This window comes from Elephas maximus, chromosome 6 (genome assembly GCF_024166365.1).
Source record: "Elephas maximus indicus isolate mEleMax1 chromosome 6, mEleMax1 primary haplotype, whole genome shotgun sequence".
NCBI lineage: Eukaryota > Metazoa > Chordata > Mammalia > Proboscidea > Elephantidae > Elephas > Elephas maximus.
The window spans coordinates 20,155,359-20,183,128 of record NC_064824.1 but is presented as its reverse complement, the minus strand read 5'-3'; the positions used below and the strand labels follow the sequence as shown (position 1 = coordinate 20,183,128).

Here is a 27,770-nt window from a genome sequence, read left to right as displayed (position 1 = left end):
CTGCTCAGCATACAGACTGAATAAGTATGGTGAAAGGATATAACCCTGACTCACACCATTTCTTACTTTAAATCACGCAGTATTCCCTTGTTCTATTCAAATGACTGCCTCTTAGTCTAAGTACAGTTTCCTCATGCACACCATTAAGTTCTGGAATTCCCACTCTTTATAATGTTATCCATAATTTTTTATGATCCAAACAGTCAAATGCCTGTGCACAGTCAATAAAACACAGGTAAACATCTTTTGGGTATTCTCTGCTTTCAGCCATGACCCACCTGACATCAGCAATGATATCCCTGGCTCCACGACCTCTTCTGAATCTGGCTTGAATTTCTGGCAGTTCCTTGTTGATATACTGCTCAGCACTTTTGAATGATACTCAGTAAAATTTTACTTGTGTGTGATATTAATGATATTGTTCAATAATTTCTACATTGTTTTGGATGACCTGTCTTTAGAATGGACACAAATATGGATCTCTTCCAGCTGGATGGCCAGGTAGCTGTCTTCCAAATTTCTTGGCATAGACAAGTGAGCACTTCCAGCGCTGCATCCATTTGTTGAAACATTTCAACTGGTATTCAGTCAATTCCTGGAGCCTTGTTTTTTGAAAATGTCTTCAGTGTAGCTTGGCCCTCTTCCTTCAGTACCATAGATTTTTTATCATATGCTACCTCCTGAAATGGCTGAACATCGACTAATTCTTTTTGGTATAGTGACTGTGGATTTCTTCCATCTTCTTTCATGCTTCCTGTGTCATTTGGTATTTTCCCCATAGAATCCTTCTACATTCCAACTCGAGGCTTGAATTTTTTCTTCAGTTCTTTCAGTTTGAGAAATGCTGAGGGTGTTCTTCCTTTTTGGTTTTCTATCTCCAGCTCTTTGCACATTTCATTATAATACTTTACACTGTCTTCTCAAGCCACCCTTTGAAATCTTCTGTACGGCTCATTTATTCCATCATTTCTTCTTTTTGCTTTAGCTACTCAACGTTCAAGAGCAAGTTTCAGAATCTCTTCTGACATCCATTTTGATCTTTTCTTTCTCTCCCGTCTTTTTAATGATCTCTTGCTTTCTTCATGTATGATGCCCTTCTACAACTCATCTGGTCTTCAGTCATTAGTGTTCAATGTGTCAAATCTATTCTTGAGATGGTCTCCAAACGCAGGTTAGATATACTGGAGGTTGCACTTTGGCTCTCATGGACTTGTTCTAATTTTCTTCAACTTCAACTTGAACTTGCATATGAGCAATTGATAGTCTGTTCCATAGTTAGCCCCTGGCCTTGTTCTGACTGATGATATTGAGCTTCTTTATCATCTCTTTCCACAAATGTAGTTGATTTTGTTCAGGTTTGTCATGGATTGAACTGTGTCCCCCAAAAATATCTGTCGACGTGGCTAGGCCATGATTCCCAGTATTGTGTGACTGTCCACTTTGTCATCTGATGTGATTTTCCTATGTGTTGTAAATCCTATCTCTATGATGTTAATGAGATGGGATTAGTGGCAGTTATGTTAATGGGACAGGACTTAATCTACAAGCTTAGGCTTCATCTTAAGCCAATCTCTTCTGACATATAGAGAAGTGAGCAGAGAGACATACCACCAAGAAAGCAGTGCCAGAAGCAGAGCACATCCTTTGGACCTGAGGTTCCTGCAAGAGAAGCTCCTAGACCAGGGATAGATTGATGACAAGGACCTTCCTCCAGAGCCGACAGAGAGAGAAAGCCTTCCCCTGGAGCTGGCACCCTGACTTTGGACTCCAAGCCTCCTAGACTACAAGTGAATAAACTTCTCTTTGTTAAAGCCATCCACTTGTGGAATTTCTGTTATAGCAGCACTAGATAACTCAGGCAGTGTGCATTCCATCTCACAAGGTCCATGTGTATGGCTGAAAAAAGGTACTTGCAATGAAGAAGCCATTGGTCTTTCAAAATTCTATTATGCAATCTCCAGCGTCGTTTCTACCACCAAGGGCATATATTCCAATTATCAGACCTTCTTCTTTTTTTTCCAACTTAGCTAACATAGTTTATAAAGAAAATGTTCTACATCCAACTATGGTGAATAGCGTCTGAGGTCTTAAATGCCTGCAAGTGGACATCTAAGATACATCTACTGGTCCCATTCCAGCTGCAGCAAAGGAAAATGAAGAAAACCAAAGACACAAGGAAAAGGTTAATCCAAAGGACTGATGGACCACAACTTCCACAACTTTTGCCACCCTGAGCAGAGAACAATTATACTGTGCCAGGCTACCGTCCCCGATTGCTATGACAGGGATCACAATACAGGGTCCCAGACAGAGTGGGAGAAAAATGTAGAACAAATTCCAATTCACAAAAAAAAGACCAAACTTCCTGGTCTGACAGAGACTGGAGAAACCCCAAGAGTATGGCCCCCGGATACCCTTTTACTCAGTACTGAAGTCACTCCCAAGGTTCACCCTTCAGCCAAAGATTAGACAGTTCTATAGGACAAACAGTAACACGTGAGGACTGTACTTCATAGTTCAATCATTTATATGAGACTAAATGGGCACACCAGCCCAACAGCAAAGACAAGAAGGGACAGGAAAACTGGACAAAAGGAAACAGGAAACCTGGGGTGGAGAGTGGGAGAATGTTAACACATCAAGGGGTTGGCAACCAATGTTACAAAACAATTTGTGCATTAACCATTTAGTGAGAAACTAATTTGCTCTGTAAACTTTCACCTAATCCCAAACCAGTTGCCTCAAGTCTATTCCGACTCATAGTGACCCTAAAGGACAGAGCAGAACTGCCCCATAGGGTTTCCAAGGATTGCCTGGTGGATTTGAACTACTGACCTCTCGGTTAGCAGCTGCAACTCTTAACAACTGCCCCACCAGGGTTTCCAAACTTTCACCTAAAGCTCAAAAAAAAAAAAGAATTGCCTTAGACTTCTTCCTTGTTGGCCTAGTTGGAATATGAAAAATTTATAATACATCCTGCTACACCTAGATGAATGCCTTGGGCCAAGAACAAAGGTCAACACAGAAACAGGAGAAAACCACCTGGTTTTCTAAGGCAGATTCTGATGGTTTACAAGATCTGTTCAGTTGGCTGGGTTAAGGATCCTGGGAGGCATGACTGAGGTCAATACTACAGACTGGCCTATTCCTGCTACTTGGAATCCTGTTGACAGTAAAAAAAAAAAAAAAAAAAAAAACCAATTAAATCCTGAATGAAACTAATTGAGCAGATTTAGTCCCATCCTCTATTAGTCAGATTAACCACAGTGGCTGACAGAGGGATATACTCAATGGGAAAGTCACCAGAAGCCAAGATGGTATAGAAACAAGGAGTAGATGTTGTTGGAAGGCAACTGTCCATGAGTTTCTTAACTGTTATAAACAGAGGCACTGGTGGCCTTTGCTCTGGACTGTCTGTCAGGATGTTTCCATAGCAAACAGCCTTGGAAAATAGAGATAACGCCTCCTTCCGGAGCAGAGAAAAAGAAAGTTCTTTACTGTCCAGAAAAAATAAAGATAGAGCTGTCTATGCATTCCTATTCCAATTCCTCATCTCCTGGTCGTTCTTTAACCCATTCTAAACTGGATTCTGCATCCACTCCTCCATTATAACAGCATGTGGCCAAATATAATGAACACTTCTCTCTTCTGTCCCTACACTCTACTGCTAGATGGTCTCTTGCATCTCTTTCCCATCCACGGCTTTAACTGTCATCTGTAAGCAGATCACTCCCTGAAATACATGTCCGGCTCTGTGGTCAAAACCCGTATATCACATTGCCTACTTCTTTACTTATACTATGAACAGGCATCTAAAGCTGAACATGTCCCGAACTGAACTGGGTAGTTTAAATCTGACCCCTACCTACAACTCAGATTTCTCCACCTCAATAATTATAATTCACTCAGTTTCTATGGAGCCCTGGTGGTGCAGCGATTAAGTGCTCAGTTGCTAACCAAAAGGTTGGTGGTTCAGGCCCACCAGCCACTCTGCAGGAGAAAGATGTGGCAGTCTGTTTCCATAAAGATTACAGCCTGACCCCAAAACCAGACACACCTCGCTGATCTGCATCATAATAGAGTCCCAGATAGGGCAGGAGAAAAATATAGAACGAAAAATTAAATTTATTTTAAAAAGGCCAGGCAGATTTACTGGGCTGATAGAACCTGGGGGAACTGCTGAGACTATGGCCCCAAGACATCTCTCTGACATGGAACTCCAGCCATTCCTGGAAACCACCTTCCAGCCAAGCGATACAGGCCTATAAAATATTGCCCGAAAACAATGTGCTCCGTAGAACAATTACACGAGACTAAAAGGGTAACATTTGCCCCAAAGTAAAGATGAGAAGGCAGGAAGGGGTAGGAAAAGCAGACAAAAGGAAATGTGGAACCCAGAGTGGAAATGTGGAGAGTACTGACACAGTCTGGGGACTGCAACCAATGTCTAGAATACTTTGTGTACAATTTGTTGAATGGAGAAACAAATTTGCTCTGTAACTTTTACCTAAAACACACACAAAAGATTACAGCCTTGGAAACCCTATGGAGCAGTTCTATCCTGTCCTAGAGGATCGCCGTCAGTCAGAATCAACTAGACAGCAATGGGTTTGGGTTTTCACTCAGTATTGAGGCCATCAGCAAGAGACTCCTCCTCTTCTTTACCCTGTAGCTAATCCATCGACAAATCTTATCAACTCTATCTCCACAATGTATCTTGACTTTCATCATTTATATCCCCATTGCTGCCACTCTAGTCCAAGTCAAAGGAGCCCTGGTGGCACAATGGTCAAGCACTCAGCTGCTAACTGAAAGGCTGGCTATTTGAACCCCCTGCATCTCCATGGCAGAAAAGATCTGGCGATCTGCTCTGTAAAGATACAGCTTAGGAAACCTTACAGGGCAGTTCTACTCTGTCATATAGGGTCACTCTGAGTCAGAAGTGACTCGATGGAATACAACAACAACAAAGTCCAAGTCACCACTGTCTCTTCCCTGGAATAATGGAAAAGCCTCCCAATTGGTCTTCCCACTACCGGTCTGGGCCCCCTAGCAAGATACTCTAAAATATAAATTCAAGTATATCTCTCCCCTGCATAAAATTCCTCAAGGGCTCCCTACACCCCCTAAAGTAAAATGCAAATTCCTTAGCCACCTCATTTGGCCCCACCAACTTCCCCCCCATCACCACCCAACAGTCACATTGGCCCTCTTTCAGTTCCGCCAATACACAAGCTATTACCTGTCTTCGCACCGGCTGCCCCCTTTGCTTGAAAGACGTTATCCTTGGGGGAAACTGGGTGAAGGGCACACAGGGTCTCTCTGTATTATTTCTTACAGCTGCACGTGAATCTACAGTCATCTCAAAATAATACATTTTTTAATGCTTTGTCCTTCAAAGGAATTATCAGTTAAGGTATCTGACACCAGATTTCAATATTCCCAATTTTCTTATTGACAGGCAATTGAAGTGCTCACCAAGAAGGTGCATCTCTAACAACCTAGCTCCAAAGCATTTACCAAACGCTTGCGGTGTGCAACGAGGAGCTAGGGGAACAGGCAAAGATGTGGAAGACAGTGTAGGTTTAAAAGAGTTTATACTTCCGACGAAACTGAACAAGAACCACCGTACCAAATTCCGTTATCCCATACTACATCATAAATATTTTCAAACGCCGTGATGCAGCACCTGACCAGTATATGACCAATTAACGTATAAGCAATTCTAAAGGAAGTCTTCCCTTCCTTACTTTCCCAGCCTGCTAGGACACTCACCTTAGCCCGAATCCAGCTACGATCCTGGGGAAGAAACAAGAGGAGGGGGAAAGAAGGGAATCCCATGCATGTGCCCATATGTGGGCACATGTGTTCACTCTTCTCTCATGCCCAATTTGCTACAGTTCCTCTGAAAATGAATGAACATCCAAGGGAAGAAGGGGAGATGGGACGGGATGGCTAAGACCTCCTCTCACTACAATTATACACTCAGAAAACATAAAAAGTCAGACAGAAAGGAAGAAAGAAAAAAAAAAAAAAAAGGAAAGGGAAAGAAATCAGGGCAAGGAAGAGGAAAGCCATAGTCTACTTATCCCAAGCTCTTACCTCCCTTATTCTTCACAAAACTACCCCCTAGACTCTGCCCAGCTCTCCCCGCTCCTATCCGAGAAGCATTTCTCAGGTGCCTCCTTCCCTGTAAAACACACTAGTCTCCTCCCTCCCTTTGCTGGAGCCCTGCCACGGAAGTCACAGTCCAAGAACCTGGAAAATGATTACAGATTAGTCATTTGTGAATGCTCTAACCTTGACCTTGTAGTAAAGCTCTTCTGTAACTGTAGTCCAGTTTGTGAAGATTAGGTTATTTCTAAAAACTAAAGATTAGGTTTATACCAAGAAATCTAATATTAAATGAAACTCAACACTTGCTGGGAAGCGACTGCTTCCACTTCTGTTTATTTTTGTCTTGCCTGCCTGGCTTTCAGCCAGCAAGTGAGGCCCTGTGAGCAGTCAAAACAGGTATTCCAAGGATGGGGGAATGAGCCGAGACAAGGACAACGGCCCCTCTACTGACTGACAGGGTCTACTTGGCTGTCATGTTGGCTGGTCAAGTTCCCCATCTTACCTTAAGCCAGGTGTTCTTGAAAATGTGGAGTGATTTGAGTGATTACATGGTCCTTGCACCAAAGCTCATCTACTTTACTCAAGCCCCTATTTTCACATTCAGTTCTAACAAACTTATTTGGTTTCTGTGCTCTCAGCTAATCAAGCGGAAGCCTTCATACAAAGAAAAGCATTCTATTCATTCATCCATTCAACACCATCTATTAGACTGCCTGAGAAGTACCAGGCACATGGAGATAGCGCATTAGCCAATAACAGTGACCCCTACCTACCCTGGCTGATATGGGGGAGAATAGCTCAGGCATTAAATGAAATTATTATTTTAATTAATAAGTGATTACTATTAATATTTAATAATAGTTAAATTATTTATCATACAATGAATAAGGAAGATCGAAGAATTGACGCCTTTGAATTGTGGTGATGAAGAATTTTGAGTATACCATGGACTGCCAGAAGAGTGAACAAATCTGTCTTGGAAGAAGTACAACCAGAATGCTCCTTAGAAGCAAGGATGGCGAGACTACGTCTCACATACTTTAGACATGTTATCAGAAGGGGGCAGTCCCTGCAGAAGGACATCATCCTTGGTAAAGTACATGGCCAGTGAAAAAGAGGAAGATCCTCAGTGAGATGGACTGTTACAGTCGCTGCAATAATGGGCTTAAGCATAACAACAAGTGCGAGAATGGCACAGGACCGGGCAATGTTTCGTTCTGCTGTACATGGGGTAGATATGAGTCGGAACCGACTTGACGGCACCTAACAAAAACAACAAATTATTTTTTTTAACAAAAACAACAAATTATTTACAACAGCAAAAAGCTGGAAGCAATCAAGGTGTCCATCAATGGATGAATGGTTAAATAATTATGGTATATTCACACAATGGAATACTACTCATCGATAAAGAACAGTGACGAATCTGTGAAACATTTCATAACATGGAGGAACCTGGAAGGCATTATGCTGAGTGAAATTAGTCAGAGGCAAAAGGACAAATATTGTATAAGACCACTATTATAAGATCTTGAGAAACTGTATAAACTGAGAAGAACACATACTTTTGTGGTTACGAGGGGGGAAGGGAGGGAGGGTGGGAGAGGGTTATTTACTGATTAGTTAGTAGATAAGAACTACTTTAGGTGAAGGGAAGGACAATACTCAATACACGGAAGGTCAGCTCAACTGGACTGGACCAAAAGCAAAGAAGTTTCCGGGATAAAATGAATGCTTCAAAGGTCAGCGGAGCAAGGGCAGGGGTTTGGGGACTATGGCTTAAGGGGACTTCTAAGTCAATTGGCAAAATAATTCTATTATGAAAACATTCTGCATCCCACTTTGAAATGTGGCGTCTGGGGTCTTAAATGCTAACAAGCGGCCATCTAAGATGCATCAATTGGCCTCAACTCACCTGGATCAAAGAAGAATGAAGAACACCAAGGTCACACGATAACTACGAGCCCAAGAGACAGAAAGGGCCACATGAACCAGAGACTTACATCATCCTGAGACCAGAAGAACTAGATGGTGCCCGGCCACAACCGATGACTGCCCTGACAGGGGGCATAACAGAGGACTCCTGAGGGAGCCAGGGAAGAGTGGGATGCAGACCCCAAATTCTCATAAAAATACTAGACTTAATGGTCTGACTGAGACTAGAAGAATCCCGGCGGTCAGGAACCATTCCCGAAGACCACTCATCAGACATGGAAGGGACTGGACAATGGGTTGGAGAGAGATGCTGATGAAGAGTGAGCTACTTGTATCAGGTGGACACTTGAGACTGTGTTGGCATCTCCTGTGTGGAAGGGAGATAGGAGGGTAGAGAGGGTTAGAAACTGGCAAAATCCTCACGAAAGGAGAGACTGGAAGGAGGGAGTGGGCTGACTCATTAGGGGGAGAGTAAGTGGGAGTATGGAGTAAGGTGTATATAAGCTTCTATGTGACAGGCTGACTTGATTTGTAAACTTTCACTTAAAGCACAATAAAAATTATTTAAAAAAATTATTTGTTATTGTTTAAAATAATTTTAAATAAAATCAAAATAACTGCAAAGTGTAATTGTGGCTAACAAAAACAAACAGCACTGAGGATCATGTACTTTCTCAGAATAATGAAGAGAAAGATCCTTTCCAGTACTGTAGAAATAAAGAATAAAAAATGTATGCAGTTTACTGACCTCAAATATAATCTAAAATTTATTTCTAAAAATTATATCCCAGATACTGGCTTGTTGCCATTTCTCTGTGTTAAAGGCTGGTTGCTATCCCAATTGCCTAAAGCAGAAATGGTGAGTGGAGGGCTTCAGGCAGCATTTCCACACGGGAGACTACAGAAAAGAGTCACTGGGAGGTGAGGGAAGGAAGGAGAAATCATGGCAAAGAGCAGGCCTTCGGCTATTTCAAAATTTGGCCGAGGGTCGGCCCTGTAGCAGAAAAAACACCCTTCTCTCTCCTCCTCATCAAAATCACTTGGCATTTGTTTCCTAAGGCCTGAAATCCTTGCTGGTTTCACATTTCAGTGGCTTTAATCAACTTTTGAAGACTCATCTGGGCACAAAGCCACTACATAGAAAATTATTTTGTTTTGTTTGTAAGAAAGTGGAGTGCATTCCAAACAAGCAACCAATAAATCAACTCCACTTAAAACTGGAGATGGTCCATGAATTTCAAACACTTTCTATAATGCTTTCAACAACTGCTTTCTACAGTGTTAACTGTCAAAGTCTAATCACACCAGCTGATGTTTGAGAAATGATAAGGGAAATTACATTATGACTGATCAAAGTAAACACAATAACTTAATAAAACTGGCTGATGGGGAGAGACATTTGACTGTAAATCAGACCCACAGAGGCAATCATCTGAGTCTCCATTAATGACGCTGTAAGCACCAAATGAAGGAGCAAAGACAAATCCAGGCTTCGCCTGGGCCTCACAGTGAGAAAAGAGCTCCAAACTGTCACTTTGGAGTAACTGGCTTTTCTTACATAGCAAATATAATTTCTCTAAATTGAATTTCAACACTTTTGATTATATGGCTTTGCTTTGTGTGGTGAAATGGGTGTCTTTAGGTGGCCTTTCACCTTGGCTCTTGGGAAAAAGATTGAGAGAATTTCCCCCTAAACCCTGAAGAGTTACCTTTGCCCTAGTGTTCCACTCCAGTGGGTTTGTTGCATTTCCTGGATAAGCTGTCAACAACTTGGTTTGATATTTTTCTCTGGGCTGGGCTGCAGCCTGCCCTGTGATCGGTTTGCACCTTCTAGGCATTGGTCAATACTGTATGCAAATGAATGACTATGCTGTTGTTGTTCTTAAGTGCTGTCTCCTGTACAACAGAACAACACACCGCCAGGTCCAGAGCCATCCCCACAATCACCGTTAAGTTTGAGCCCCCTGTTGCAGCCACTGTGTCAATCCATCTCTTTTTCACTGAGCCTCTACTTGACCAAGCCCATCATTCTCCAGAAACTGATACCTCCTGATAACACGTCCAAAGCGTGTGAGATGAAGTCTCATCATCCTCAATTCTAAGGAGCCTTCTGGCTGGACTTTCTGTCAAACAGATTTGCTGTTCCTCTGGCAGTCCATGGCATATTAGATGTTCTTCGCCAACACCATAATTCAAACACATCAATTCTCCTTCGGTCTTCCTTATTCATTGTCCAGCTTTCACATGCGTATGAGGCAACTGAAAATACCAGGGCTTCGGTCAGACACACCGTAGTCCTCAAAGTGACATCTTTGCTTTTTAACACTTGAAAGTGGTCTTTTGCAGCAGATTTACCCAACACAATACATAGTGTGATTTCCTGACTGGTGCTTCCGTGGGCACTGATGGGATCTAAGAAAAACTAAATTCTTGACAACTTCAGTATTTTCTCCATTTTTCATGATGTTGCTTATTGGTCCAGTCACAACGATTTTTGTTTTATGTTGAGGTGTAATCTACACTGAAAGGCTGTAGTCTTTGATCTTCATCAGTAAGTGCTTCAAGTCCTCTTTGCTTTCAGCAAGCAAGGTTGTGTCATCTGCCTGTTGCAAGTTGCTAATGAGTCTTCTGCCTATCCTGATGCCTCGTCCTTCTTTATACACAGTCCTGCTTCTCGGATTATTTGCTCAGCACACAGATTGAATAAATATGGTGAAAGGATACAACCCTGACGCACACCTTTCCTGACTTTAAACCACTCAGTGTCCCCTTGTTCTGTCTGAACAACTGTCTCTTGATCTATGTACAGGTTCCTCATAAGCACAAATCAATGTTCTAGAATTCCCATCCTTCACAATGTTATCCACAGTTTGTTATGACCCACACAGTCGAATGCCTTTGCATAGTCAATTAAACACAGGTAAACATTTTTCTGGTATTCTCTGCTTTAAGTCAAGATTCGTCTGACATCAGCAGTGATATCCCTCATCCAGAGACTGGGACAGAAGCCTGGACAGCCTCAAGGCTGGAATAACCAGCCCATTGATCTGGGATTCTATCCCCAGGGTGATGTTACAAGATAACCCACATGTGCAGCCTGTGAGGCACAAAGTTTCACATCTCTCTCCCAAGTTGTTTTTCAGGACTCCACCATCGATGGCACTAGTTTTTTTTTTTTTTTTCCACCATAGCAGGTGGTGTTACAAGATAACCCACATCCTGGACTCTCACAGGAGGAGTTCTACATATCTTCCCTACAAGCTGCTTTCCAAGGATGAACAGAATCAGCCCATTCCCAGGGGAACACGCAGCGAGAATGGGTGCAACCTTACAGTCTTATCAGGTGGCCACTGAGACTCCACAGCGGTGACTTGACGTCCAAACTGACTCCACCTTGGATCCCAGAAGCACAGGCACCTAATTTCTTTAACCCGGCCATCTCCCAGAAAGTTCCGCCATGAATAAAACGTGAGATCCTTCCCACCTAAAACCCTTTATAAACTCCAGGAAAACCTCTGCTTGGAGAGAGACTGGAGGCTAGCATAGGCAGAAGCCCCTCTCCGTCTCTCCCTCGTGAGCCTCTGCTTTCTTTCTGTCCCTAATAAACCTTGGTTCATGAGAAAACTCTGAGTCTCTCCTGGTCATTCTTGGTCAGCAGAAGGCAAGAACCTAGGCAGGACTTGGCCCCAAGCTGGGAAGCCTTACCCTGCAACAATCCCACATTCTCTTCTGAATCCAGCTGGAATTTCTGGCAGTTCCCTGTCGATGTACTGCTGCAACTGTTTTTTAATTATCTTCAACAAAATTTCACTTACATGTGATATTAACGCTACTGTTCAATAATTTCCACATTATTTTAGAGGACCTTTCTTTGGATCTCTTCCAGTCAGGTGGCCAGGTAGCTGTCTTCCAAATTTCTTGGTACAGACAAGAGAGCACTTCCAGAGTTGCATCCATTTGTTGAAACATCTCAATTGGTATTCCATCAATTCTTGGGGTCCTGTTTCTCACCAATGCCTTCGGTGCAGTTTGGACTTCTTCAATTCCATCACTTCTTGATCACACGCTGCCTCCTGAAATGGCTGAACATCAACCAATTCTCTTCGGCACAGTGACTCTGTGTATTCCTTTCATCTTCTTTTGCTGCTTCCTCCATTGTTCAATATTTTGCCCATAGAATCCTACAGAATTGCAATCAAGGTTTGAATTTTTTCTTTAGTTCTTTCAGCTTGAGAAATGCTGAGCGTGTTCTTCCCTTTTGGTTTCTATCTCCAGGTCTTTGCACATTTCATTATAATACTTTACTCTGTCTTCTCTAGCCACCCCTTGAAATCTTCTGTTCAGCTCTTTTACTTTATGATTTCTTCCATTCATTTCAGCTACTCCGCGTTCAATAGCAAGTTTCTGAGTCTCACTGACATCCACTTTGGTCTTTTCTTTCTTTCTTGTCTTTTTAATGACCTTTCACTTTCTTCACGTATGATGTCCTTGATGTCATTTCACAACTCCTCTGGTCTTCAGTTACTAGTGTTTGGTGTGTCAAATCTATTCTGGAGAAAAAAAGGACCCTAAATTCAGGTAGGATGTACTCAAGGTCATATTTTGACTCTCGTGGACTTGTTTTTTCTCAGCTTCAACTTGAACTTGTGCATGAGCAGTCGATGGTCTGTTCTTCAGTTGGCCCCGGCCCGATTCTGACTGATGATGCTGAGCTTCTCCACCATCTCTTTCCACAGATATAGTCACTGATTTCTGTGTATTTCATCTGGTTTATGTTCAACCATTTCACGAGGCAGCGTATGACCAAGAACTGATGGTACTGAAGCAAGAAGTCCAAGCAGCACTGAAGGCACTGGTGAAAAACAAGGCTCCAGGAATTGACTGAATACCAACTGAAATGCTTCAACAAACTTATGCAGCACTGGAAGCTCTCACTCTTCTACACCAAGAAATTTGGAAGATCTGGTCAACTGACTGGAAGAGATCCGTATTTGTGCCCATTCCAACGAAAGGTCATCCAAACAATGTGTAAATTATTGAACAATATCAGTAATATCAGCAAATAAAATTTTTCTGAAGATAATTAAAACACAGTTGCAGCAGTACATCGACAGAGAGCTGCCAGAAATTCCAGCTGGATTGAGAAGAGGACATGGAATGAGGGATATCATTGCTGATGTCAAATGGACCATTGCAGAAAGCATAGAATATGGGAAAGATGTTTACCTGTGTTTAATTGACCATGCAAAGGCATTTGACTGTGTGGGTCATAACAAATTATGGATAACATTGTGAAGAATGGAAATTCCAGAACACTTAATTGTGCTCACGTGGAACCTGTACACAGACCAAGAGGCAGTCATTTGAACAGAACGAAGGGATACTGCAGGATTTAAAAAACAGGAAAGGTATGTGTCAGGGTTGTATCCTTTCATCATACTTATTCAATCTGTATGCTGAACAAATAAACCGAGGGGCAGGGCTGAATAAAGAAGAACAACGCATCAAGATAGGTGGAAGACTTACTAACAGCCTGCAATAGGCAGATGACACAACCTTGCTTGCTGAAAGCAAAGAGGACTTGAAGCACTTACTGATGAAGATCAAAGACTACAGCCTTTCAGTGTAGATTACACCTCAACATAAAACAAAAATCGTTGTGACTGGACCAATAAGCAACATCATGAAAAATGGAGAAAATACTGAAGTTGTCAAGAATTTAGTTTTTCTTAGATCCCATCAGTGCCCACGGAAGCACCAGTCAGGAAATCACACTATGTATTGTGTTGGGTAAATCTGCTGCAAAAGACCACTTTCAAGTGTTAAAAAGCAAAGATGTCACTTTGAGGACTACGGTGTGTCTGACCGAAGCCCTGGTATTTTCAGTTGCCTCATACGCATGTGAAAGCTGGACAATGAATAAGGAAGACCGAAGGAGAATTGATGTGTTTGAATTATGGTGTTGGCGAAGAACATCTAATATGCCATGGACTGCCAGAGGAACAGCAAATCTGTTTGACAGAAAGTCCAGCCAGAAGGCTCCTTAGAATTGAGGATGATGAGACTTCATCTCACACGCTTTGGACGTGTTATCAGGAGGTATCAGTTTCTGGAGAATGATGGGCTTGGTCAAGTAGAGGCTCAGTGAAAAAGAGATGGATTGACACAGTGGCTGCAACAGGGGGCTCAAACTTAACGGTGATTGTGGGGATGGCTCTGGACCTGGCGGTGTGTTGTTCTGTTGTACAGGAGACAGCACTTAAGAACAACAACAGCATAGTCATTCATTTGCATACAGTATTGACCAATGCCTAGAAGGTGCAAACCGATCACAGGGCAGGCTGCAGCCCAGCCCAGAGAAAAATATCAAACCAAGTTGTTGACAGCTTATCCAGGAAATGCAACAAACCCACTGGAGTGGAACACTAGGGCAAAGGTAACTCTTCAGGGTTTAGGGGGAAATTCTCTCAATCTTTTTCCCAAGAGCCAAGGTGAAAGGCCACCTAAAGACACCCATTTCACCACACAAAGCAAAGCCATATAATCAAAAGTGTTGAAATTCAATTTAGAGAAATTATATTTGCTATGTAAGAAAAGCCAGTTACTCCAAAGTGACAGTTTGGAGCTCTTTTCTCACTGTGAGGCCCAGGCGAAGCCTGGATTTGTCTTTGCTCCTTCATTTGGTGCTTACAGCGTCATTAATGGAGACTCAGATGATTGCCTCTGTGGGTCTGATTTACAGTCAAATGTCTCTCCCCATCAGCCAGTTTTATTAAGTTATTGTGTTTACTTTGATCAGTCATAATGTAATTTCCCTTATCATTTCTCAAACATCAGCTGGTGTGATTAGACTTTGACAGTTAACACTGTAGAAAGCAGTTGTTGAAAGCATTATAGAAAGTGTTTGAAATTCATGGACCATCTCCAGTTTTAAGTGGAGTTGATTTATTGGTTGCTTGTTTGGAATGCACTCCACTTTCTTACAAACAAAACAAAATAATTTTCTATGTAGTGGCTTTGTGCCCAGATGAGTCTTCAAAAGTTGATTAAAGCCACTGAAATGTGAAACCAGCAAGGATTTCAGGCCTTAGGAAACAAATGCCAAGTGATTTTGATGAGGAGGAGAGAGAAGGGTGTTTTTTCTGCTACAGGGCCGACCCTCGGCCAAATTTTGAAATAGCCGAAGGCCTGCTCTTTGCCATGATTTCTCCTTCCTTCCCTCACCTCCCAGTGACTCTTTTCTGTAGTCTCCCGTGTGGAAATGCTGCCTGAAGCCCTCCACTCACCATTTCTGCTTTAGGCAATTGGGATAGCAACCAGCCTTTAACACAGAGAAATGGCAACAAGCCATAAAACAAAAATCCTCATGACTGGACCAATAAACAGTATCATGATAAATGGAATATTGAAGTTGTCAAGGATTTCATTTTACTTGGATTCACAATCAACGCTTATAGAAGCAGCAGTCAAGAAATCAAATGACATATTGCTTTGGGAAAATGTGCAGAAAAAGACCTCCTTCAAGTGTTAAAAAGCAAATATGTCACTTTGCGGAATAAGATGCGCCTGATACAAGCCATGGTATTTTCAATTGCCTCGTATGCATGTGAAAACTGGACAATGAATAAGGAAGACCAAAGAATTGGTTCATTTGAATTATGGTGCTGGCAAAGAACACTGAATATGCCATGGACTGCCAGAAGAACTAACAAATCTGTCTTGGAAAAAGTACAGCCAGAAAGCTCCTGAGAAGTGAGGATGGTGAGACTTTGTCTCTCATACTGTGGACATGTTATCAGGAGGGACCAGTGCCTGGAGAAGTACATCATGCTTGGTAAAGTTAAGGGTCAGCAACAAAGAGAAGACCCTCATGAGATGGACTGACACAGGGGCTGCAAGAAGGGGCTCAAACACAGCAACAATTGTGATGATGGTGAAGGACCAGGCAGTGTTTTGTTCTGTTGTGCATAGGGTTGCTGTGAGTTAGAACCAACTCGACAGCCCTAACAACATTGCATCTCTACTTCTTTCCAAACTTTTCATAAAGCCTGACCTACAGTTAGAAAACTTTTGCCGGACCTTTCTTTCTAAACACCTACAGCTTTAAATTAGGGAGGTGATAGAGATTTGTAGTCCAGTCCTCTAGTCACAAATAAGGAATTGGAGAGGAGTGACTAACCTTTTTTTAACGATCTTCTGAGAATTTTCCACCACTTCCCTCCCTTCACCCAGCTCCTGTTACTGTAAAATGCAGATTTGAGCCACCTGTTGCGAAGTCAATACTGAAACAGGAGGAGGTAAGCAGTAAGACGGCCTTTACTGAACACCGGTATTCAAGAGACAGAGGGGGTTAAATTTCTCTTAAATTCTAATTCTAAAGAGCTAGTGGGAGGGTTTTATAGGGGGAAGGTCAGGGTTACCTAATATTTTTAAGCACATAGCCTACAGATGGTCTTACATATAATAAAACTATAAGAAACTCTTTATTAAACTAAAGTATGTATGTCAGACATGTGGACTCTAATCAGTATGTTTGTAACAGGCTGGAAAAAACTCACATAAGAATCTCTCGGCTAGTGGAACTGTTCTATCACGTCTATTCTGGCTGAGATAGGGAGTAGGAAGGAAAGTTGCAGATTAAAAATGCCAGGCAGCCTTTCTGCCACTTTGTAGGCTGAAGGCCATTTCTCAAGAGAACAAAAAGAGAAGAGAGACCAAGGCCACAGGAGCTGAGGGAGCTCCACACCCCTTTGGAAGAGACCGGTGCAGCTAGTGTAATAAAAAAAATGTTTAGAGATTACTTAGAGCACCATTACAGCATTAGTTATGTCAAGCTCTCCATCACCCATTGTGACTAAGAGAAAACATGTTGTAAGGTATTAAGGTGTTTGCTATGTTAAGAGTGGAACAGGCTGTTCAGCCGTATCTTGAACAGAACCTGTGCCATTTTCTAAAGACTAGAGATTAATCACAGTTTACGATGGCACTGGGTTTTATATAGCTATACTAAAACAAACTATAAAATCTTATTTTCTCTACTTTAATATTAAAACACTAGAGAAAATGTATTTTTTCTACTTTACTCCTTGGTAACTACCACCAGAAATTTTAGTCTGTTTGCAAGCGCCCTCAAACTCTTCCATCCGTCAGTGTTGCTTCCTTTCCTTGCCAAAGAGAACACCAGCCCCTGTAACAACCTTGCAAAGACCTCCCCCGCCACCCACCGCCCCCCACCCCCGGCCCCAGTCTCATCATTCTCTGGGCAAAACCCTCCGATGAGAGTCTCAGAATTCTGTCTCAGACTAAAAGTGGAATTCCCTATAGAGGCCTACAAGTTCTGCATCATCTGGCCAGCCTGCCACCTCTTATGACTCTTTCAGCTCTTCTCACACTTCCTGCCCACACCTTTACACTAGTTAGTTCTCTGCCTCAAATTCTTCCTCCCTTCCTTGAGGGGCTTTCTCAAAAGTTACTTCCTGGCACTCCCACTGAAAACTGTAAACTTCCAACGCTCTATCTCCCTCCCCGCCCCCGCAACAACTTTTTTTTTTTTTTTTTTAATTATCCATTACCTCGGGAGCCCTGGCCGCCCAGTGGTTCCAGCTTCGGCAGCTAATCAAAACTTCGGCAGCTTAAATCCACCAGCCGCTCCTTAGAAATCCTACCGGGCAGTTCTATTCTGTCCTATAGGGTCGCTGAGTCGGAATCGACTCCACGGCAACAGGTTTGGTTTTTGGTTTTTATCCCCAGTCTAAGTCCCATGAAGGTAGGGCTTTACTCCTTTGGTTCACCGCTGTATCCTCATAGTCTAGAACAGGGTGTGTCACCTGCCGAAGTTCAAAAAACATTTGTAAATTAAAGTCACCATTTAACAAATGTGTGGTGAGCACATGAACATGCCATACAGGTCTGAAAACCAAGGCCATAAAAAAATACGACAACCGAAACCGTTGTCGGCCAGATTCTGACTCACAGCGACCCTCTAGGACAGAGAACTGCCCCAGAGAGTTTACAAGAAGCGGCGTGTGGATTCCAACTGCCCACCTCTTGGTTGCAGCCAAGCTCTTAACCACTGCGCCCCGCCAAGGGTTACATAAGAGTCCGAGATCTCGGCCTCCGCCTTTCTAAAGACGAGTCCAGCTTCCCACCCACCGCGCAGCTCTTTCAGAAGCCACAGCCGAGATGTGGGGGCGCGCACTCGCCACCCAAGGCCTGAGACGTTCCTTGTCCATAAACGCACCTTCCGGCCCCTTCGCGCTTGGGCACGAGATTTAATGAAACAAACTTAAAAGCCTCTGTTCCTCGGACTGCACCTCCTCCACTTTGCCCAGGCTGTTCCCCCGCCCCTCCACCGCGCTCCAAGACTGCGCCCCGCTCCGGACAAAAGCGCCCTGACGATGACAGGCACCGTACTTCCGCGGTCCCCACCTGCTCTCGGCGTCCCCTTCCGCTCCTCCTGCGCATGCGCCGGCTGGCCCACGTGGCCCGAGTGGGGCAGAATCCAGCCGCCGGGCCTGGGCACGCCCCCAGCGGAGAGCTAGCTCCTGATTGGCTGCCTGACGCTCACCCGAGCCGATTTGGGGAGAGCTGGGCTGCACCGCTGAGCACGCTGCCAGTGGAGAGTCTCGATCGGTAGGTTGCTTCTCGTCTCCTCCGCGGGCTCTCGGGAATCCTTGCCATCCCGCCGGCATGTCTCAGGTACTACGAGTGCCCAGCGGATCTGGGAAGGCGCGGTGGAGCGGGAGGCCGGTTTGGGGATGATTCGCAGGCAGAACCAGGCAGGCTTTCCCTGCCTCACCGCGCAGTCCCTCCTGGACTCCTGCCCAGCCCTGACCCTGAGAGCAGAGCCTTGTGAGCCAAACTTCCCGTTTTGGATTCTCAACACCGCTACCCACCCCACAGTTGCTGGAAAGTTCCCCGTGGGGATCGGGGTCGCAGGGAGGGTTCTAGGAAGAAGATGGGCGTTGGGGGGTTGCATGGATCGAAGGAGTAAGGGGACCAGATCCACCACTTAGGAAGACAGGGCACAACCGGGGCGCCATGCTGGAGGGGGAAGCAGGGAGGCGGTGGCGGGGCGCTTGGAGGTCAGGACAAGTAGGGACGGATGCCCGGCGCACAGGGAGGGCAGGTACGTGGCCCGGGGAGAGGTGACCCAGAGGTTTTTCCCTTCGCTCCTTCAGGATCACGCTGTGTGGGGCATCCTCTGGTTCCTCCCGCTTCTCTCTAGTCGGGTCACAGGGACAGAAGTCGGCCCTGGACGCCCCGAACCCTAGAGGAGGGGACCAGCAGGCTCCAGCCCCTGACGCCGCTGCAGTCGTGCGCTGTCCCCTCCTCAGCTGTTTCGAATATGGTGTGCCACCCTCAGTCAAAGATCAGGGCTTCACTGGGACCCTGGCCATTCCTTGGTGGTGGCCCAGTGTTGGCCGTGCTGCCTTTCTCACTGCGTGTACACCCACTGAGGGCCAAGTCTCAGCCTGCCTCCATCACTTCTAGCATGTGGTGCTCTGTGTGGTGAGGGCCCCCAGATAGTCAGGGCCTGATACATAGTCGTCTAGATTAAATGAGCGAATGATGTACTTCCCTTTCTTGTGCTGAGGTACCCTCTACAGGGGTTGGAGGGTAGGGCACACTTAACTGGGGACCTGCATTGTGGGAAGTGGTTTGCCTTCTGACTTCTCCTTCAGAAACAACTCCTGCCTCCCCAAGTCCCTGTGGACGCCCTCATTCCTCTTCTCTCCCATCCACTTAGGCCGAGTTTGACAAAGCTGCCGAAGAAGTTAAACACCTCAAGACCAAACCAGACGACAATGAGATGTTATTCATCTACAGCCGCTACAAACAAGCCACCGTGGGCGATGTAAACACAGGTACGCTGGGCCCCTGCTCATCAAAGCAAACTCTTGCCAAATGGCTCAGCAGCCTTGAGAGGGAGCTGGAACCCTTAATCTGTGGGAACCTTTGTCCCAAAACCACCCAAAGCCCTACTCTTCAGGCAGGGCATGGTGCCTGTCCATGGGGTTCCTAGGGTTTAACCTAGGAGAGGTGTCTGAAGACCATGTTCCCAGACCCTGCTCTGTTCTTGGCTTCTTCGTGCTCGGGTGGAAGAATTCAAATTCTGGTTTTGGAAGGACTTAACTGGTTATTAGGAATTTATGGTGGAGGAAGCAAAGGTCCTGCTTGGTCATCTAGTACTGCTGGAACAGAAATACCACAAGTGGAGGGCTTTAACAAAGAGAAATTTATTCTCTCACAGTCCAGCAGGTTACAAGTCCAAATTCAGGGCGTCGGCTCCAGGGGAAGGGTTTCTTTCTCTGTCTGCTCTGGAGGAAGGTCCTTGTCCTGGTCAAGGAGCTTCTCAGGCGCAGGGACCCCGCATCCAAAGGACGCACGCTGCTCCTGTTGTTGTTGTTGTTGTTAGGTGCCGTCGAGTTGGTTCTGACTCATAGCGACCCTATGCACGATAGAACGAAACACTGCCCTGTCCTGCGCCATCCTTACAATCGTTGTTATGCTTGAGCTCATTGTTGTAGCCACTGTGTCAATCCACCTCGTTAAGGGTCTTCCTCTTTTCCACTGACCCTGTACTCTGCCAAGCATGATGTCCTTCTCCAGGGACTGATCCCTCCTGACAACATGTCCAAAGTATGTAAGACCCAGTCTCGCCATCCTTGCCTCTAAGGAGCATTCTGGCTGTACTTCTAAGATAGATTTTTTCCCTCTTTTGGCAGTTCATGGTATATTCAATATTGTTCGCCAACGCTGCAATTCAGAGGCATCAACTCTTCCATCTTCCTTATTCATTGTCCAGCTTTCACATGCACATGATGCGATTAAAAATACCATGGCTTGGGTCAGGCGCACCTTAGTCTTCAGGGTGACATCTTTACTCTTAAACACTTTGAAGAGGTCCTTTGCAGCAGATTTGCCCAATGTAATGCGTCTTTTGATTTCTTGATTGCTGCTTCCATGGCTTTTGATTGTGGATCCAAGTAAAATGAAATCCTTGACAACTTCAGTCTTTTCTCCATTTATCATGATATTGCTCATTGGTCCAGTTGTGAGGATTTTTGTTTTCTTTATGTTGAGGTGCAATCCAAACTGAAGACTGTGGTCTTTGATCTTCATTAGTAAGTGTTTCAAGTCCTCTTCACTTTCAGCAAGCAAGGTTATGTCATCTGCATAACGCAGGTTGTTAATGAATCTTCCTCCAATCCTGATGCCCTATTCTTCTTCATATAGTCCAGCTTCTCGTGTTATTTGCTCAGCATACAGACTGAATAGGTCTGGTGAAAGAATACAACCCTGACGCACACCTTTCCTGACTTTAAACCAATCAGTATCTCCTTGTTCTGTCCAAACAACTGCCTCTTGATCTATCTGCTCCTGGTGCTGTTTTTTTTTACTGGCATGAGGTCTCCAACTCTCTGCTTGCTTCCGTTTCCTTTTATCTCTTGAGGTACAGGCCACAATGCAGGGAAACTCCCTTTTGGATCAGGGAGGTGCCCTGAGTAATCCTTTTAACCACAGGCAGAGATTATGAGATTATGATTTATAACACATAGGAAAATCACAAAATGGAGGACAACAACACATGGGCTAACCAAGTTGACACATATTTTGGGGGGACACAATTCAATCCATTACGGCCCCAACTTTGGAGAGATTGCTTCCATCTCCCAGCTCAGCAGTAGCTTTGTTAAACATATGGCTTCCGCCCCAATCTGAGCTGAATAAACATTGGAGCCCTTGGGAGCCATCAGCCATGCCTTAGGTAAGAAGCAGAGAAGCACCTGGCTTCTTGGAGAGGGTTAGAGCATTTTTGCTGACAACAGTCTGTACCTTCCTGAAGACCATTTGTTGCCTATCGAAAAATCTGGGTGCAGATATTGAGGTCGTTATATTTGCTGTCTTCACTGCCTTGGGCAGTTTCTGTTTTGTCTTGAGTCCCCAGAACTCAGGTGTAAGCTGAGGCAACAGCAGCAATGCCTTCCTTAGAGGAATTCAGAGCAGTCAGTCATATCAGGGTAGAAGGAGTCTCACCCCCTTTAGGAGGATGGCAGGCATGGCCCCCAATCTCACTGCAGTTGGGGCAGCGGGTGGGCTGGCTTCTGGCCACCTGGAAGCAGGAGATGGTGCAAACAGCTAAGAATCACAAGCAGGCCTTAACTGAGAAAGATCTTGTGGCAAAGATGAGTTTAACACTTCGTTTATAAACTCAGTGTTCTCCCAGGGAGGGGACAGGGCGTTGGAGGGGGGTTGGCAGAAGGGGCTGAGATGCTTTCCTATTAAACAGTGTCTTCACAGAGATAGGCCTCTGACCATGCCAGGGCTATCTGCATTCGCATCAGTGAAGATAGACTGACTTGGAAATCTGTCCCCGATTAGGGGGGTATCAACCCTCTCAAGGGCTGCACCATTTGATACAGTAGCCACTAGCCACATGTGACTGTTGAAATTTAAACGAAAAATAGTTCAAGTGAAATAAAATCACAAGTTGAGCCCTCAGTCGCACTAGCCACACTTCAGGTGCTCAGTCGCCACATACGGCAAGCGGTCACTGAGTTGTAGCAATAATGTACTAGGGAGACAAACTGTTGGCGAGAGCAAGGGTGGGAGGAAAAGTTTATGATACTCCCTTTTGTAGCTATTGAGTTTTGAGCCATGTGAACAATTGTTTGTTAAACAATTAAATTAAAATTTTTAATTTTTTTTACAAGAATATTTGTAGCAGCTTTATTTTTTTTTAATGATTTTTATTGAGCTTTAAGTGAACCTTTACAAATCAAGTCAGTCTGTCACATATAAGCTTATATACACCTTACTCCATACTCCCACTTACTCTCCCCCTAATGAGTCAGCCCTTCCAGTCTCTCCTTTCGTGACAATTTTGCCAGTTTCTAACCCTCTCTACCCTCCTATCTCCCCTCCAGACAAGAGATGCCAACACAGTCTCAAGTGTCCACCTGATACAAGTAGCTCACTCTTCATCAGCATCTCTCTCCAACCCATTGTCCAGTCCCTTCCATGTCTGATGAGTTGTCTTCGGGAATGGTTCCTGTCCTGGGCCAACAGAAGGTCTGGGGACCATGACCGCCGGGATTCCTCTAGTCTCAGTCAGACCATTAAGTCTGGTCTTTTATGAGAATTTGGGGTCTGCATCCCACTGTTCTCCTGCTCCCTCAGGGGATCTCTGTTGCGTAGCAGCTTTATTGATAACAGCCATAAACTGGAAATAACTTTCAAGTCCATGAACAGGAGACTGCAGCAACATATTGTCATTTACTCACAAATAGATTACTATTCAGCAAAGAAAGATATATCACACTTTGATACACAGAATAGCACAAATGAATGCCAAAAACTGAGCCAAAGATGCCAGTACACAAAAGGGTGGATAAGGTATGATTCCCTTTAAATGAAGTAAAAAAAAAAGTAATAACCTTTGGTGATATAAAGCAAAAAAGTGTCTTTTCCTGTGGAGATTTGCTGGAGGCAGAGGGGAGGAAATATCCAGGGGTGGTGGAACTGTTCCAACTCCTTGGAGATTTAGGTGTTGGAGACACGGGTGTACACATGTGTCAGAACACATCTAACTGCACGTCTTAGCTATGTAGTGCTGCTGTTACAGAAACACCACATGTGGGTGGCTTTACTCAACAGAAATTTATTTACTCACAGTTGAGACTGCGGGAAGTCCCAATTCAGGGTGCAAGCTCTAGGGGAAGACTCTTTCTCTCTCTCTCGTTCTCTGGGCAAGGTCTTTGTCTCGTTTCAGCTTCTATTCCCAGATTCCTTGGCAATCATGTGACTTGTATCTCCCCCTCTGCGCTTGCTTGCTTAATCTGCACTTTTATATCTCAAAAGAGATTAACTTATGACACACCCTAAATTAAAAAATTTTAACTGGAGAAATTTTGGAGTTATTTAACTTGTAACACAAGGACCGTCTTGTAATGATAACAGTTTTCCTCCTAATTTCTCTAGATTTCTGTCCGTCTGAGTTTCTTAAAGGGGTCCTTAGGTGGCACAAATGGCTAAGTGCATGACTGCTAACTGAAAGGTTGGTGGTTCACCCTCCTAGTGGCACCTCGGAAGAAAGCCCTGGCAATCTACTTCCAAAAGGTTACAGCCATGAAAACCCTACAGAGCACAGTTCTGCTCTGCACACATGGGGTCATGATGAGTTGGGATTGACTAGATGGCAACTGGTTTGGTTTTGTTTGCGGTTTTTTTTTTTTTAATTGTAGTTTAGATGAAGGTTTACAGAACAAACTAGTTTTTTATCAAACAGTTAGTACACACATTGTTCTATGACATTGGTTAACAACCCGAGGACATGTCCACACTCTCCCTTCTCTTGTTTAGGGTTTCTTAAAGAGGAACCTGCTGTACTAGACCAGTTTAACTCCTTGACAGAGCCTGGAGGAGTAGGTATAATTAAAGATGTCTTTCTCTTTCTGACAAACAGTGAGCCAAACCCTGGGCACTTGGGTGTGATGCTGACAGCCCAGCCCAGCCACCCTGCCCTCAGCAGAGACCCAAAGGAGGCCTCAGGGCATCAGCCACTTTGTGGTCACCCAGGCTCCCCACCTCACCCTAGTTTTGAAGGCCTCTGACAGCTACCTTCCTCACCACGCTCTCAGCCCCTACTCATGTCCAGCCTCTCTCAGGGCTCCAGGTCTCAGGGACCCACTGCTGAGACACCAGCCCTCTCCCCAGACTCCGTATTTGGAAGGCAGTGCTCGCCTCTCCACTGCCTTCTGCTTTGCAGTCTGGAGACCTGGGTTAGCCCACCCGACCAGGGGCACTGACCAAGCCCTCCCCAGCCTGGTCACACGGGGTCACAGTGGTCTCTGCAGCCACTCACCCCCCAGGACTGCTGAGGGCCAGGACCTTCCAACCGCAGTGAGAGGAGGAAGAGGCCAAAGCTAGTGAGAGGCCACCTGCCCCCTGAGAACCAGCTCTAACGTAAACTGAGGAAATGTCAGAACAATCTCTAGTTTAAAACAATTACTCGGTTTAAAAAGGCGATGAGCAGGGACTAGAGACTCTAGATGGATGGATAAAGGGATGGACCAGGGGACAGATGTGGTATCAACCAGATCAGATCCTGATGCTAACTAACCAACTGTAAATTTTAATTGTTAGATTTTCTGGGGTGTGATAATGGTATTATGGTTGTATTTGTGAAGAGTTAGTTAATAAACATACTGAAATAGAAGTGGGCGAGGATATAGCCCAGAGATGACTGTTTCTGAGTTCATAATCGTGGAAGCTGGTTGACAGTTGCGTGGGATTAATTCTTCTCTCTCTCTCTCTTTTTGTTTTTGTTTTTGAAATTTTTTATTATAAAGTTTTCTTAAAAAAAAAAAGTCTTTCAAGGCCAGAAAGTTGATCAAGGTCTATGTTAGAACCTGAAGCATGTCTAATGCCTTCCCTTTCCTCGTTTAAGAACGGCCGGGGATGTTGGACTTCAAAGGCAAGGCCAAGTGGGATGCCTGGAATGAGCTGAAAGGTAATTGTCTGTTCTGATCTGTTCCCCTTGCCTGTGAAGCCCAGTAATGAAAGACTTTTCATTATGGAGTGCCAAGAGTGGGAGGACAGGCGTATGCTGGAAACCGGATTGACTTGTGCCCGGAATGGAAAAAAACTGGGCCACCTACTTTTCGTCTACTGTCAATACCTTTTCCAAAAGCACCCTCCCTGAGCAGTCGTATCACCTGGAGAGCAGGGGATAGGGTCCAGGGACCAGGCCACTGAAAAGGAGGTTGGGAAGCAATGTGGACAGCGTGGCTTTAGACGTGTTCAGAATAAGAGGTGGTTTCCTGCCCCCACCTGGCGGTTCCCATAAGGCCAGGCAGTGACCCTTTAACCACAGCGCCCTCCCCAGTTCCCTCCCAGCCACAGGGCACGTAACAGAAGGAATGAGCTAATGCATGGGAAGCTGCTGGCACATTCAAAGGCTCAGTGTGAAAGAACCATTATATGCTAAGTAACCGCAGCCAAGAAGTAGCCCGGCTTCTGCTTAATCACGTGCCACCCGTGGCAGCAAGACCCAAAAGTTGGCACCAAAGCGCCAGCCAGCTTTTGTGTTCTCACTAGCTAGTCTCTGAATAAGCCTTCTGTCTTCCTGCAAATGAGAAACCCTTGAATTCAGAAAGGGCTAGAATACAATAAACGCACTCCCAGGATTTGCAAGTACCCAGGAGAGGAATGCCTATCTAACGTCCGTTTTCAGCGGGCACTTCCCCACCATCCGCAGGCCCCATGTACTCTCCCCTGCTGCAGAACAAGCTCCGGCTCCCAAGGTATTTCCTGACAGAATTCAGGAACTGGCCGTTTCTGTCTCTATTCAGATATATGGACGGTGCCCTTCGTACCGCGGCATGAAGATGATACGTACAGATTAGCTTTGTGTCCCTTCAAGAACCAGCTGCTTTTGCTCAGAGTTCCCAAAGCTTTTCTCATAGCTTCTCTCCGAGGGGGAGGAGGGTGCCTGGCTTTGCTTTGTCACTAGTTTAGCAGCTTTGGGTTATGAGAGCCCAGCACAGAAGTACTGGATGGGCCACAGTCACCAGGACCAGTAAAGCCACCACAACCCCCTGCGTTAGGCATTCCTTCCTGTCTAGAGTGCCTTTCTCCTGAGGCTCACGCTGACCACTCCCCCACGGTCGTGTGTGACTCACATAGGCCAGCCGCACTGCGGATCCTACTCTCAGAACTTTACGGCAGGTTAACTCCTGGCAAGCTCTTCAGTGCTCTGAGTCTGCTCCTGGCCAAGTCTTTGAGGTTTATGTACTAGAATCAACATTTACCGATGAGAAGCCGGCTCAGAGAATTTGGCCAAGTCTGTCTGTAGCGCCAAAGCCTGCTTTTCCACCATGCTGCCTCCTGACCACAGTTCTGTTGTTTCCTTACAGGGACCTCCAAGGAAGATGCCATGAAAGCTTACGTGGACAAAGTAGAAGAGCTAAAGAAAAAATACGGAATATAAGGGACTGGACGTGGACGTCAGCCAAGCATTTGATCCAAACCGCTGTAACGCCTTGTTTTTTCTGATGCTGCACTTGACATGGAGGAATGAAAAGAACCAGCTACCCCAGTTCCTTAAGCTGTTCAACAGATTGGAAGCAGAAACGGTTACTGACTTGCGCTTTGTAGTTTTTATTTGTAGATCTATTAAAAGTGCATTTATTACTTTTAAGTCTTTGGTGATTTGGGTTCTTGAAATAATTTACTCTGCTCCAGTCTCTCCTTCTCACTTCCTTTTTCTAAAGATTCCATCTGACAGTGTTGCAGCTTACCGTCCACTCTGCTCACCCTGAGGAGCCCCTGTCTGGCGCAGATCGTTAAGCCCTGGGCTCCTAGCCAAAAGGATGGCAGGCGGAGTCCACCCGGAGGTGCCTCAGAAGAAAGTCCTGCCACCTGTTTCTGAACGGTCACAGCCATGAGAACCCTGTGGAGCAGTTCTATTTTGCATACTTGAGGCTGCCATGAGTTAGAATCGGCTCAAAGACAACAGGTTTGGTTTGGTTTGGTTTTCTACAGACCTGAGTATGAGGCAGGCTGCCCCACTGTGACTGCAGGCCTAGCGTGAGCTCAGCTCTGGTGGTGGGGAGGAAAAGGATTATAGAAGCGGTCTTCCTCTCCTCCCCCTCCCTCTTATTCTGGCTACGCTGAAGAAGATCAGGGGCTGGCTGAGACCTCAGTCTGCAGGT

At 45.0% G+C, this 27,770-nt stretch overlaps 2 protein-coding genes across 8 annotated transcripts in view; one reads left to right on the top strand and one right to left on the bottom strand.

The window, feature by feature from the left end:
• Positions 1 to 18,546, bottom strand: part of C6H2orf76 (chromosome 6 C2orf76 homolog) — a 114,187-nt gene extending 95,641 nt beyond the window's left edge. The window contains exons 1-2 of one of the 7 annotated variants that reach the window (XM_049889176.1): positions 18,481 to 18,509; positions 17,625 to 17,879 (exon numbers count right to left, since the gene is read on the bottom strand). Coding sequence is in view for 3 of the 7 variants with exons in the window: in XM_049889173.1 (XP_049745130.1) it covers positions 5,776 to 5,865 (90 nt within the window). In the remaining 4 variants the exon portion in view is untranslated. The other 6 variants (XM_049889177.1, XM_049889175.1, XM_049889178.1 and 3 more) reach the window with 6 other exon arrangements.
• A 94-nt stretch (positions 18,547 to 18,640) lies between these two features.
• On the top strand, positions 18,641 to 27,256 carry DBI (diazepam binding inhibitor, acyl-CoA binding protein). The gene is made up of 4 exons (XM_049889168.1): positions 18,641 to 18,750; positions 19,802 to 19,919; positions 25,505 to 25,567; positions 26,973 to 27,256. Exons 1-4 carry the CDS (start codon positions 18,742 to 18,744, stop codon positions 27,044 to 27,046), a joined length of 264 nt encoding a protein of 87 aa, XP_049745125.1. The 5' UTR covers positions 18,641 to 18,741; the 3' UTR covers positions 27,047 to 27,256.
• Positions 27,257 to 27,770: the final 514 nt, after the last annotated feature.

Excerpts from the sequence above, each read along its gene's own strand:
- DBI (XM_049889168.1), top strand. Across the intron at positions 19,920-25,504 it reads CGTGGGCGATGTAAACACAG|AACGGCCGGGGATGTTGGAC; the intron begins GTACGCTGGGCC and ends TCCTCGTTTAAG. Across the intron at positions 25,568-26,972 it reads TGCCTGGAATGAGCTGAAAG|GGACCTCCAAGGAAGATGCC; the intron begins GTAATTGTCTGT and ends GTTTCCTTACAG.